Raw genomic sequence first — 14,164 nt, 5'->3', positions numbered from 1 at the left:
GAAAATAGGGACAGAACCTGGGACTATTTGCAAGCAAAGTACATTGCTTGCCCCTGACCTGGGCTTTCCCTTATGAGCAATTCAAGACTAAGACCAGGGGCCAATCTGTGCTGGAAAGTCTTTATTAGGGATGGAAAACACATGATATTTTAACAAAAAGTTGCTATCAGTCAAATGGTTGAAAGCTTTCTGAGACCTTTGGAAACCTTTGCCCAGTAAATTGCCATTCCTGCATGAGGGACCAGCCTGTTTGTCTCCTCTTGTTTTTTCTTCTTTGCTCCCCTTCTGCCTTTCTTCCCTTTTGTTCTTATATATCCCTTTTTCCAAAGGACACAGTCTTTTAAGGGCACAATCCTATGCATATTTAGACAGAAAAAATGTCCTGAGACTTCTGGCATTTGGCATGCTGGCTGGGGAATGCTGGGCATTACAGGACTTTTTTTCTTCCCAGTATGCATAAGATTCTGCCCTAACACATTTTTCAACATTGCATAGCAAGTATTTATACATTAACATGATTATCTGAATTGCAGAGCAGGTAATCTGACTCAGTGGATTAACTCCTTCTCTGCCTGTCTAGGAGAACAGCATGATCTATAGAACAATTGATCAGCTACTTACAATCCATAGTGGTTATCCAAAAGCCCTCCTTTATCGGTGATCAAAGATCTATCAGGAAGTAACATTTGTGAAATGTATTGATCTAAGTAGGTGCAGCCTTTGCACACCAGCCTTTCTGTTATTGTGCAGACACTTGGGATTGGATCCAGTTTTACTCATCCTTAGAACAGAACCATTGTATCAATGGGATTCAAATTAGTCATAGCTAACTGAAGTCCAGAATGCTAGGGAGAAGAAGAAAAGGAAAACCAAATATGACCTGGATTGACTTCATAAAGTAAGCCACAGCTCTGAATTTCAAAGAGCTGTCATGGATAGGACATTTTGGAGAGCTTTCTCTCATAGGGACACCATAAGTCAGAGACAACTTGATGGCACATAACAGCAGCAATAACAACCAAAATCCATTTATTTCACTGATTCTGCTCTAAATGTGAGCAATCCTGCATACATTTAAGCTAACACGCATGGCAGAAACAGTGACAGTATTTCCTGCTATGTGGTTTCTTCAGCAAAGTGTAAATGTGTATGTAGGGCAGGAGTGGACACTTATGAGGAAAGCTGATTTTCTAACAAATATTCTGATGATGACAGTGGTGTGTGTGTGTGTGTGTGTGTTGTAAAACTGCCATAATCAGAACTCTTCAGCTCAGTGATGAATAGTGAGGGCTGGAGAGTCCTGTATCAGCGGGGCTCCTCATCCATCACAGCTTTCCTTTTAAGCTATATCAGAACTATCTGTGGTGCTGAGCTCCATCCCTAGAATAGGTTCACCGCCATGGAGTACCACAGAGAACTTCTATGTAGCTGAAACAAGATGCAATGGATGAGAAACCACGCTGACATGGGAGTTTCCAACCTCACCTTGTTCTTTTCATCACAGATACTACTGCATTCTCGTTAGCTGTCAAAGTGGGCTGGGCAGGTTTGCGGGATGACTTGCGACAAAAGCCCTATTTTGCACGTACTCAGGGTCAGATCTCACAAACCTCTCAGGCCTCCTCTCAAATTGTCAGTGTATCCATTTCCAGCATGCCACCAAATGCAAAAAAGCTATGCCCACTTGCACAGCTCACTCAGATCAGCTCTTTCTAACATGCATCACTTTCAGTGGCATGCAAAAGCCCATCTGTGCTGATCTGTGGGCATGGTTGCCACTGGCATAAGCGTGATACTTGCTGGAGATGAGGACAAGATGACTCAGTTGAGGGTGCCATGCTCTGGGAGGGTCTTGAGCTGGCCTGCCTAGCCCTTAACATCTCACAACATCTTGGAGTGCAGAGGTGAGGAAAATCTTTCTGCACAAGTGCCAAAATCAGTTCTGGAGATGTTCTCAGTGGATGCAGTGGGTAGGACTGTAGACAAGGGGCTGGAGCCAAAAACTAAATGGGTGGGGCCAAAAATATAAAAAATGCCAGAATGTTCTAGCTGAACACTCTTACTGGAGGTAACCAAGCCTTAGAGAGAACCTTTTAGAATAGCGAAAATTGCACAAAAGCAAGGAAATGTTCAAATGATCTGTGCTTGGGCGGGGAGGCAGAGGAAGATGCCACAGCCAGGTGGAAACACCAGAGTGTCCAGCTGGGACCCCAGGAGGGCTGGGCTTAGTTTCCAGGCCTGAGGTTTCCCAGCCATCTTTTATTGCCTCACCGTTCAGCCCATTTTCTGAAGCTTTGCTGTAGTGGGAGATATCAGTGCAGATATCAAGCAGGTGAGAATGCATGGATTGAGTGGTCAGTATACCAGGGACCTGTGGGGATGTGTGAAAAGACGCATTGTACCTTGCCATGGGTCTCCTGGAGGGGGACGCTGGGTGATTCAGTGCCTGGGGGCTGGGCAGGTTGTTCCCAAATGGAGTGCTTCCCTTTTCTTCATAAAATAGTGAATGGCACCCAAGAGCAAGACTGCTGAAGGCTAAACTTACCCTTGGGGGCAGGAGGTAGATTCTCCCACCGATGAAATCCCAGAATACTATTTAGCCCTGAACCTCTCCTTACCTGCACAAACCTCATCAAAATAGTTCTGAGATTTAGCTTTGGTCATCCTAGAGCAGTGGTGGAATCTGAATTCAGTTTTGGTGCAGCTCTCTGGGCTACATTTGAGTTGTGGATAAGGCCAAAGGCAAAAAGAATCAAGCAAAAAACAAAGCATACCTACCTATTTTAATGTAAATCTTTTGCTGCCAGTAATTCACACTTTTAGAATAAGGGACACACTGCCCAAAACCCAGGAAGCTACCTAATGATCAGTGGCCAAGGGAAAGAAGGAAGCACCACCTGGGATCTCCTGGAGGGCTGCATTCAGCCCTTGCGCTTGAGGTTGTTCACCCCTATCCTGATGAAACTGATGCTGGGAACTGGCTTTTGTATAGACAGACATTTTGTGCTGAACATATAGGTTGACTGATATTAGCATTGTCATAAAAAATTGAAAATCTTCAATAGGTGAACAGATACACATAAGAAGTGGATGAGCCCTTAAAACAGTGAATGATTGTGTAAACCATGTTGAGATCATCCACTGACAATTAACATTCAAATGGTAAGTGCTCTCAAGTGATGATTCCTGTAGTGTGTTAGCTCACTGACATCCCTTCTACCTATAAGGGGCCATTCTTCATATTAAGACATTTTTGAACCATGTAAACATGGCACATGAGTAAGAGGGGATTCATCATTTTCCAATTCACTGGGCAATAAGACAGCTGTCAGCAGATATACATTATGTACTATGTACATAGCCATGGGTTCCATGATACCATGGAGGGAACTAGCAGAAGTTAGATGCTGATAATACTAGGAAAATATTTGTATGTTTTTCAGTTCTTCAATGCAGTGAAATGTGTGGTGTTCAGATGCTCACTGAAAGGAAGCTATGCATAGATATATGTTTTTTTTTTCAAAGAAATTGAAGTCAGATTCTTTCCACTTCTCTTATTTAGAAGATATAGAATTAAGTGGGGTATTTTTGTATTTAGAAGCACTCCTCACACTTTTAGTGAACATATAGAGAGGAAAGAGGGGAATAAAACCTGTCTCTCCCCAACAGCCACTCTTTGCATTTTCATCAGATGCACATAGAACTGTACAAACATAGGCTCGACCAACACAACTGGGCCACCGCAAAAGAGAGGGTCTCTGGTCACATGGTCAGAGCCGAGATTCCTGCAGCTAGACATCTGGAGCGCTCAATGTGCACCTTCAGCAGAATGCCTAGTAGCAAGTCTAATGCTCTGACCTTGCTCCCTGCCTCTATGCAGTGACTCAATGTGTGATTTTCATGTGAACAAAATTGTACAGCAGGGCTGGGCAAGTTCTGGGTTTTCAGATGTTTTGGCCTACAGCTCCCATCAGCTCTGGTCAGTGTAGCCAAGGATCAGGCTCCCACAGCAGCTGTCGACCAAAATATCTGAATGCCATTAGTTGTGCTCCCTTGATCCACACAGAGACTTTAAATATTTGTATACATTTCAAAAGCATCCCAGTGTAGACCTATTTTTCTAGATTTTTTGACATAATACATTTAGGACAATAAGAGCAATGTGGAAACAATCTGGAGTAACAGCTCGTGTCTGTTTCAGTACTTGCTTCTAGTTTTAACAAGTGGCATTTGTTTTTAGACTTCACTGAATCATCCCAGTGAAAAGTGATTTAGAGGCAACTGTAGAATATCTAGATACATACATATCAACATATTTTGCAAAAATCTTGGTGTAGCCTCACTGATATCAATGACAGCATTCCAAAGAGGATGGAAGGTTTTAATTCTTTGGGTAATAGGCTTCCAGTTTTATCCGTAAACTACAGTCCAACTAATTTTAAATCTTTTATACAGCCTCATATTTTGTTTTTGACCTGGATATCAGTGAAACAGAAAGTTATGTTTTCTTCAGCATGTTGAAAGCAAGATTGCTAGTAATTCATATAACTAAACTTTTCAAGAACTGGAGGGTTGTATCAGGACACTTTGTAAAAACTCCAATTCATATTAATGAAGGAAACTGAGATAAACTTTGCAAGAGGGTCAGCTACAAGTCAGTTAAGATTACAACTTATTAATATAGCAGGAAAAAAGATTGTATCAACAATTAAGCTTTACAATATGGCAATATAGTCTTAATTATTTTTGCTTTTGACATATACTTGAGAATGTTAACTGAAATCGACAGCTGCCAATTTTAACAAATGGCCCCACAGCATGACTCAAGCAATGGGGACATTGCTCAAAAGATCGTGAATATGAATGAATAGCCTGAAACTTCATCTTTGGAGTCTTCTCCCCACATGTGCTGCCCATTATTTTGCAAAGGTTAATTATTTGAAAATGACAGACTTAGACCATGAGCTTGTATTGTTTTAAAAGACTTGAACTGGTACCCACAACATGCTGAAGACTCTATCAAGGTTTCACTGAGATGATGCCACTAAAAGAAGCAGGAGAGACCATCCTCTCCCCTTGGGGCCCAGAGTCAAAAAGAAAGGTTATAAAAATTTACATTAATACTTGAATAGGAGCTGATACTATTAGAAGAGGTATGCTGGTACAAATCACTTGGCTAACAGGGAATATTCAAGAACTGTCTGAGGTTTGAACCTTCCTTCTTATTCTCAATCCATCTCCTTGGAAGGAGCAATTAGGAAAGGAGGGATTATATGATTACTAAAATAGCAAAAAAAATATGTTTGACACAGAAATATTATTTTGTCCAGTCTTGAGGACAACCTGGGTTGACAGAGTGCTTTGAGGGTTGAGCCATTTGTTATCTTACTTCGTGAAAACAAGTAAAGAGCACTAGCACTGTGTGTGAACCCAGATCATCCTGAAGCTGAAAGTTAGATGATGAGGTCAGATGTGGCAACAGCTGTTAGACTCATCTAGTGAGTCAGGAATACTCTTTGCTGATTAAAAAGATAGTAACACAAATACATTTATCCTTGCCTTCCAAGGAAAAACATTAATTTTAAAATTAAAATTTCTTCTAAAAAAGGGGGTGGGAGAGAAATCAATGGCATCCAAGGCATCAGCCAATAGGCACTGGCCTCCACAAATGTATCCTTGCCATTCAAACTGAAACCTATAACCTGTAGAACTATGTGTGTTTTTCTAAAGAACTTGCCCCAGAACAGAAGTATGTGTATTTACACTGCAGTGAATCTGCCACTGCCACTCAAAAAATACATTTGTACATATCTGGTGTTTTGCTTCTTAAATGCTCCCAAGTGCTCAATTTAGAAATATCTCACTGTTGTGCATCAAATGGCCAGAATCAATCTTAGACAAGGTGATGTTGAAATTAAACTTATTCCCTGTGCTTCTAATATAATAATGCCTGAGATTCCTATAACTCAAGATCATAATAACGAACAAAAATTCTAAGGGCTGTATTGTGCCTTTATCAGCCTTCCTTGCTGCATTGTTTGAGTACAGAAGTGCAGAGGGGTCTGTTTAGCAATGCAGAAACCCACAAAATCACTGTTTGTTCCACATTACAGGGAATGATAAAGGGGCTGTTTGGGAACATGCACAATGTATTTTGGAAAAAGCCTTTTTTCATAACAAACCCATGTGGGAATTGCTATAATATTGTAGCTCCAGCTGCATCCATACTCCTTGGATCCTTCACACCAATTATGAAGTTGTTCGTTCTTCTGGCTCCATGGACTACAGAGAGGACCTCTACTTTATTCACAGATTCGCCCCTGGTTGTAAAGTAGCTGATATCTTCTTCAGGAAACTCACCTGATGGGGAAATTTTAGAAAGGGTTATTTTCATGGAAAGCATCATTTTAGATCCCTTCTAGCAAGTTGTGTGTAACTAGCTGGGGATAACCAAATGTGATATGGCTGGAGAGCAGGTAAAGTTGATGTTGCAAGATGGATGGAAGGGCACAGCTTAATCTACACTCTAATGTGGTTGTGAATCACACTGAGTGATAGATCAAAATTTTCTTCCAACCATCAAGGACATTCAAGGCAGCTCACAGCTCATAAAGCAGAATATAAATGGCAATGCAACAGTAAGAGCAACCAATAAAAAACAGCAAGTAAGCAAACAAACATCAGTAGTAACAGAATAAAAAATTTTATATGTGGATTGCCCAAAACTGTTAAGATTTTAAAGAGCACTTTGCATTGGGTTCAGAAATAACCTGAGAGTCAATGAAGACACTGTAGCATTGGCGTTATAGATCTGAAAAATGAACTCCATTAAGAACTGCAGTTGCCACTTCTACACCAACAAAAGTTTCCGAAGGCAGCTTCACATGGTCTGGGTCCATCTGTGTACACCAGGGATGGCACCCTCAGAAGGTCTGAAACCAGTTTCTGACCATCAGAATCCATCAGCCACCCCCACCTCCGTGCAAACCAAACTTGCTACCATTGGGCTGCCACACTATTTTGATAGCAATTTGGTGATGCCTCGGGTGGTGGAGCACAAAATAGCCCAGGGCGGAGCAGGCCATGTGTTGCCCACCCCTGTTGGATATGATCCCCACCAATCTGTATTTTTTTCTACTTGCATCAGTCAGTTGATCCACATGCCAATAGGTGCACATAGAAGTCAGATCTCTGGATCGACCCTTTCTTCCCATGGGTAGGGGGATCCTGTTTGAATTAAATAAGCTGTGGTGTTGATAGGGAATGTAGTAAAATAACAGCAAAAAGTCCGTAATTTGAGCTTTCATCTCCTCTCTTCCTGTGTCCATACAGTTTCACTTTCACCTGCTGTAGTGTGGTCTGAGATAAGAGATTCTCCTATTGTTCTGTGACTGCACTGTAAATTTTAATGAACTATGCTTATTTGAGAAAGATTACAGAGTAATCATAGAGGCCTTAGAAAATTTCACTCCATTGTGCATGTAAAATAAAACATAGTAACAGAAATTCATACTTACTGTCAACTTCCAGGATGTTAGATTGAAGTTGAGGATGAAGTCGGCCTAATGACAAACTCTCACTCAGGTTTTTGTTATATGTTAAAACATTTACTAAAACCTGTCAAAGAAGATCAAAATATTAAACATTCTGACAGCTTGTCAGGAATAGAATCTTGATAGGTTAGAGCAGCTAGTCTCATCTCCAGGCATGCTCGGCTTCCTCAGGTTAGGGCAAACTTCCCCACCCAAAAGGCTGGTAATACTTCAGATGTTTTGGACTGCAACTCCCAGCATTCCTGCCCTTGTCCATGCAGCACAGGCTGATTGCAGTCAAAATCCAAAACACCTGGAGTGCGCCAGGTTGTAAAAGTCGGTGTTAGAGGCTGCATCTGCCCATGTCCTGTGCAGGCAGGCTCCCACTAAGCTCCAACCTGTGAGCATCACTGCCTGGGCCAAGAGGATGACATTTGTTGCTGTCATTATGATTCTCCCCACCCCCAATGCATACATAATTTGAAAAAGCCTATTTGACCAGGTCATTGGTTGCATGGCAATCGATAGTCAGGGGGCGGGGTTAGGATACAGTCTGCATTGTGTTGTGGTTCTGATGGTGAAGCCTCTGACATTGACAAGCTGCGTTGGCATGATGTACACAAAATGTTTAAGAATATTCTACCCATCCTGGGAAGGAAAGTATCAGTGTCTGTAAAGGAAGAGAAGTCAGTCTGAGATTAAAATATCAGACGGGCTTTGGAGATGGCAATAGCTTTGTGGGGCAGGAAGAGGAGTTGGAAAGAGGTCCCAGAAGAGAGAAAAACTAAAGGGAAGGGCCCTCTGGCAAAGTATAAATTAAGGAATACACTGCAAGAATGGAAACTGAAGAAAGGGTGATGAAAAGGCAGAGGAGGCAGGAAACTGAGGTTAAAAGGTGAGGAAAGCAGATGTGCTAGGTAGGCTCACTATATAACATGATAATTAATATGGAAGAAAGAAAGCTGTGGAATGAACCCTTCTAGACAGTTGGAAAGCAAGGAACCAAGGAAACAATGTGTGGTAGAGACATGAAGCCGGAAAAGGAAAGAAGAACCTAGAGTGGGGCAAAACCTCACAAGGCCAGGGGAACAAAAGAAAACATGCACTAATGGCAGGAAGTGGCCAAGCAAATTTGGAGGCATAGAAACTGGAAGACAAGGAGACAGAGGCCGAGTTCATGCAATTGAGCAAGTGAATGAGCTCATTCTCAGATGTCTACTTGATTCTAATGCTGCCAGGTGGAGCTAAGCAACCCAGGGAGGTCAGGAACCCTGGGTTCAAATTCTGGATTATTTGCCTCCCAAACAGTCCTGAGATCTGATTTAGACATCATGAGCAACAACCCCTGGGATGGAAAACCTCAGCTTTGAGTATTGCAGCAGGAGCAGCAGATGACTAAGAACTGGGACACTTACTTCCTTCAACTGCTTTTCAATTGTTAACATACTGTGGCTCTTTTTAAAATGTTTTAAAGCCTTGCTGCAAATCTAGTCATCAATTCTAGCCTTCTTTTACGCTTGTGGCACTCCAGATATTTAGCCATACAATTCTCATGGTCCATACCTTTGACCATGCTTCTTAGGGCTGGTGGAAGTTGTAGGCCATGGAGGGTCAAAAGTTTCCCACCTCTTTTCTAATCACTCCTGTTTCTCATGGTGCTTCGCTCTGGGGAACCATGCGAATTAGGTTGCTTCTCTCACCCTGGGGTGTGGCATGGGCAGTCCTGGAGATATAGTCCTTCATCCCGAAATAATGGATGTTCTGTGCAAACACCTTGCAAAATTCATAACTCACCTGTGTGATGCTGCTCAAAGCTTTATCTCCACCATTGGCTCCCAGACAAAGGTAAGTCCCACACATCCCTTCTGATGGCCGGACAACAGTGGGCAGTAAGAAAGACAAAGGCCTTTTCCCAGGCTGAATAAAATTCCTCTGCAGGGGGAAAAAATTCCTAAACATTATTAAATATATCAGTTGGGGCTCTCCCTACCATACTCTCTCAGCCCTATTCCTTTGTATTGACTTTATGTGAGGACCATTATTTAAGTATCAAATAACAGGTCTGAATAGGTTATCAGTCACAGTGCCTATTAAGGTCACATCACATCTGACAGTCTTCACTGCACTAAGGCCATTTACAAAATATATGCAGCACCTCCTGCGAAATCAAGTGGTCTGGCCTGAAGGGGACTTCCAGGCTGAGTCCTAGACTGACCTTTGCCTGTGCAAAACAATGTATGTATGTGCAGTGAGTAGTGTTGTTTGTTTTTCAGATGGAATGACTAATACTGGGGTGGCTAGTACATTTAAATTGGACACACACTTTTCCACTTCAAATGCATGTGGAGGTCTGCTTAAAAATCGCCCTGGTCAAAACCTAGCAGTACGTGTATTTTGAGTGCTGGAGGATTTTACCACATCCTTCCTGGACATTTAGATCAGTTTTCATACAATGAATGCAGCGAAATCTTTCAGGCACAGGGGAATGATGCCGTGTAGAAGCGTTCCTGTTCATTCTAGAGGAGGAAGCTATCCAGGGACAATTTTTGGAAAGGTCAATCTCAATTACTCTCCAGCCAGAAATAATGGTTATTAATCATATCTAGAGTCAGCCCAGTGAAGTAAATGGGACTTATGGCTCAGATCTACTCTGGGGTCTACTCTGAGTAAAAGCAAGTTTGAATCTAGCCCACTGTGCCCTCTGTGAGAATGATTTTTTAATAATACATGTTTTAAATGACAGCACAGCAAATTAGATGTTCCTAGATCTTAATTATCTTGAGCATGCTTACATTTCATTAATACATTTCACCACACTTGCAAAAAGTTATTTCCCCCTGTATTATTTCCATCAGATTGATTTCATAATTTATTACCAAACTGGGAGAGGAATGGTTCTCTGTTTCATTCATCCAAGAGAAATCCAGCATCTGACTGTTCAGAAGAATCCCAGAAGAAGTCATTATTCCACTTCCAAATGGCCGGTTCAAGGAACTAAAAAGAAACACAAAGAAAAATGTATGATAATCTAAATTAAGGGCAGGCAACTTTGGGCAATCCAGAAACTAGTTTCCATTCCCCCAGCCTCTGCAGGGACTCCATTCCTGTTACTGTCACTGTCCCCCTGCCCCTCCAGTCATGGTTAGCCACTAAAATTCAATGGAAAACACTGCAAAGACTCAAAGAGCCAAATTTAACTTGAAAGTAAGCTAAATCTTATCCCTTTGAGTCTCTGTAGTGGTTTGCAGCTGGAAGTTGGTAGCAAACCAACACGTTTTTTGCTGATATTACTGAATTTCACCAGTACAGGGGTGCTTAAGTACAGCTGTGCTTAAGGCTGTGGCAGGGGGACATATATGGATTGTGGATTGTGTGTTGCCCACTTTAGGACTACAGGGATTATATATCCATGATGACTAGTGGTCATTGCTAGCAGTATCCTCCATCTCTAATCCCTTTTTAAAGCCATCCAAATTAAGATTATCACTACATTTTGTGGTAGTACAGAATAGTTTAACTATGCACTGTGTAAAGAAGTACTTCTTTTCATCTGTCCTAAATCTCCCATCAGTCAGTTTGATTGGATCATCCTAGACACTATAAGAGAGGAAGAAAAATCTATACTATGCACAATTGTATATACACTTTTATGCACTTGTATACACTTGTATACACTATGCATAATTGTATACACTTTACCTTAGTTGACTTTTATCTAAGCTAAAAAACCTCAGATGTTGTCATCATTCCGCATTGGGGAGTTGTTCTAGGCCCTTGAACATTTTGGTTTCCCCTGTCTGCAGTTCTTCCAACTCTACAGGATACTGTTTAGGTGCAGTGATGAGAACTTCACAAGTGTGGGAACATCAAGTGTGAATGCACCACAGATTCATATAAGGGCAGTAAGGTGTTTGCAGTTTTACTGTTGATTCCTTCCCTAGTGATGCTCACCATACCGCATCCTCTCCAAATAAGAATGTTTACCTTACAACTGCAACTATGTAGTCATCAGGTCCCATGACGAGGACTTGGCTAGCTGAGGGTCCTGTTTCCATGGGAAAATGTGGGATGTGAAGCTCAGAGGGAAAGGGCTGAGAATCAATCTGTTGACGCAGGAGGTTTGCCTTGGACTTACTGCATTGATGAGAAGAGGCAGGAAAAACAATTTTAAAAACAGAGCAAGGGAAAGATTTATATATGAAACAAAGTACATCCCAAAAATGTTCCTAATGAGACAATGACAAACAATGTGCATGCTTTATTCCATGGTCTTTTAAAACTTTAATTTATGCATTTTGCCACAGTTTTACGTCAGTGTTGTTTGCTTATGTCATATTGGGAATGTTCATGGGTCATACCAGCCTACCATGGCAGTAAGTCACAGTGGGTTGCTGTTAGCCAAAGGACCTCTACCGCATCAGACAGGCTGTGAGTCCCGCTGTGAGCTGTTGGCTCCCTCACTCCTCCTCCTTCCCTCTTGGGCTTCCTGCCAGTATCCCAGAGAACACGGTGGCAGGGCTGCCTTGACTCTCCACCCTCCACTGCAGTTGCAAGCTGAATTCTGCTTGCGGCAGCTTTTTTTCACTTAAGGTACAATCCTGTGGCAGGTAGATGCTGTCTGGCCAGCCACAGGCAAAGCTGGAAAACCTGCTGCAACCTTAGAAAAGCCTTCCAGGGTCACAGCGGGTTCTCCACTTTTAGAGGCCTTCCCTCTGCCCTCGGCTTGAGGCCCTGAAGTTGGAAGACTGATGGAAGCGGAAACTGGCTGTCGAAATGTTTCTGAGGACGAGGGGAGCATGGATGTTAATCTTGCCTCTGCAATCAGTTGGATGTCAGAAGGTTACAGGCAGTCCCAGATCTGCATTCTCATTTTATTTTTTTAATTTAATTTTTTAATATATATTTGGCCTGAGATTGCTTTTGTAATCCCTGCTTTGGAAGCTGCTGACAGTCCCTCAAAGTGCTCGGGCTACACCTTGGAGGGGCTGATAGAACCTTTCATATATATTTGTGGAGGGAAATGGACAAACATATTCACTCTTTTTAAAAATAGCTTCTCATGCACAGCTGCAGAAGTTCACTGTTGCACAGCTATTGCACACTGAGAGCCAGGGTGGTGCAGTGATTAAGAGTATGGGTCTGGGACTAAGGGTCTGTAAGGCAATCTGGATTCTAGCCCCTGCTCAGCCATGGAACCAACTGGGTGACTTTGGACCAGTCACAGGCTCTCAGCCCAACCTACCTCACAGGGTTGTTGTGGGGATAAGATTGAGAGCAGGAGGAAGATTATGTAAGCTGCTTTGAGTTCTTTAAAAAAGAAAAAGGTGGGATGTAAATCTAATGAACTAATGAATGAATGAACAAATAAATAAAACAAGCGTGGGAATTGGAGGCCTCATTTGGGATAATGGCCTGTGTGTGCCAGGGCACAGCTGGTACCAACCCTGGACATTGTCCAAACTATGCTCCAATATTTTTTCCTTCTTTGGTTCATCTTGACAACTGTCAAAAGGTAAGTTGTCAAGGGAAACTAAAATTGGCCATCTCTTAATTAACTGCACAGGTATATCAGCATGAAAATAATGATGTGCTATACCTTTAAACTTACCTCATCATGTCTTCCACACTATGAGAAATGGATGCATCATAGAATGGGTCCCCCAAGCTGCTAGCCAGTGCCAGCACTACTTTTAATGTCTGCAGAAAGGAAGAAACAGAATCCAGAATAGGAAAGCAACCCAAATGAATGGCATTTGCCCCTGGAGCAAGATGGTACAGCTTCCTTTCTGTCTAAACCATGTGCTTTACCCTTTCTATCCTGAAGGTCAAGCTAGAAAGAAGCAACAGTGGCTCTGCTGTGCTAATCTTACACCTGAGTAGGAAAGGAGACCATTACAGTGTATGAGGCCTAAACCAACAGACTCAAGCTTACTAATAAATCCTACTTCAGAAATTTCACACTGGAGTGTCCCTTGAAGTTCCTTGCCAAAATATTACCCTGTTGCCTCAGAATGTTGCCACGGTTCATTTCAGATCTGAGTCCAATCTTCTTTTAAGAACTCTGGTTGCCAACTCCTGCCATATGCAATATTTATTTATATTACGTATTTTGGAGGAATTCCACAGGACATTGTACAAACCAGCCCCCTCCAGGAAAGTTATGGGGAATCCATTGAGCATGACCCCCATTTTCTGCAGCAGGAATTTTTTTATTCTTCCTACTAGACAAATTTCCAATCATGTATCAGATAGTACAACTTCGTAGTAGTAGATGACAGTGCAAAGTCATTGTCAAGCCTTACCAAGGGCAGCATTTGCTGTACATTAAGGAATATGCTACAAGGAGGTGCTTTTAGCTAATACATGTCAACTGCTTTTCATGATGGACAAAAAGAGAGAGGGGGGGGGATCAGAAGACAGTAGGACACTAGTTCGAAGAATTTCATGTGTCCAGGAAAAATTTGTCTAGTTTAAATAGTCCCCATTAATAGCACATTATAAACTGAAAGCAGCAACTTTAGCACATCTAAACCTTATTAAAAATGAAACTGGCTAATGAGTTTTCATAGCCTGAGGTTCATGGAACCTGGTTTCACAAGGACTAGGAGTCCTAGAACATTTTTCTAGCACTT

At 42.0% G+C, this 14,164-nt stretch overlaps 1 protein-coding gene across 2 annotated transcripts in view; it reads right to left on the bottom strand.

Annotated features, from left to right (window-relative positions):
• Positions 1 to 4,365: 4,365 nt before the first annotated feature.
• The window catches only part of GGT7 (gamma-glutamyltransferase 7), a 36,341-nt gene continuing 26,542 nt past the window's right edge, over positions 4,366 to 14,164 (bottom strand). The window contains exons 10-15 of one of the 2 annotated variants that reach the window (XM_044447614.1): positions 13,141 to 13,229; positions 11,517 to 11,666; positions 10,409 to 10,526; positions 9,327 to 9,464; positions 7,518 to 7,617; positions 4,366 to 6,360 (exon numbers count right to left, since the gene is read on the bottom strand). In XM_044447614.1, the coding sequence (XP_044303549.1) occupies positions 6,197 to 6,360; positions 7,518 to 7,617; positions 9,327 to 9,464; positions 10,409 to 10,526; positions 11,517 to 11,666; positions 13,141 to 13,229 (759 nt within the window). In that variant the 3' untranslated portion in view covers positions 4,366 to 6,196. Of the gene's footprint in view, positions 6,361 to 7,149; positions 7,228 to 7,517; positions 7,618 to 9,326; positions 9,465 to 10,408; positions 10,527 to 11,516; positions 11,667 to 13,140; positions 13,230 to 14,164 lie in introns of those variants that run through there. The other variant, XM_044447613.1, reaches the window with a different exon arrangement.

The sequence above is a fragment of the Varanus komodoensis genome, unplaced genomic scaffold (genome assembly GCF_004798865.1).
Source record: "Varanus komodoensis strain SLA01 unplaced genomic scaffold, ASM479886v1 scaffold52, whole genome shotgun sequence".
NCBI lineage: Eukaryota > Metazoa > Chordata > Lepidosauria > Squamata > Varanidae > Varanus > Varanus komodoensis.
The sequence above is the reverse complement of the archived record's forward strand: the minus strand, read 5'-3'. Positions and strand labels throughout refer to the sequence as shown.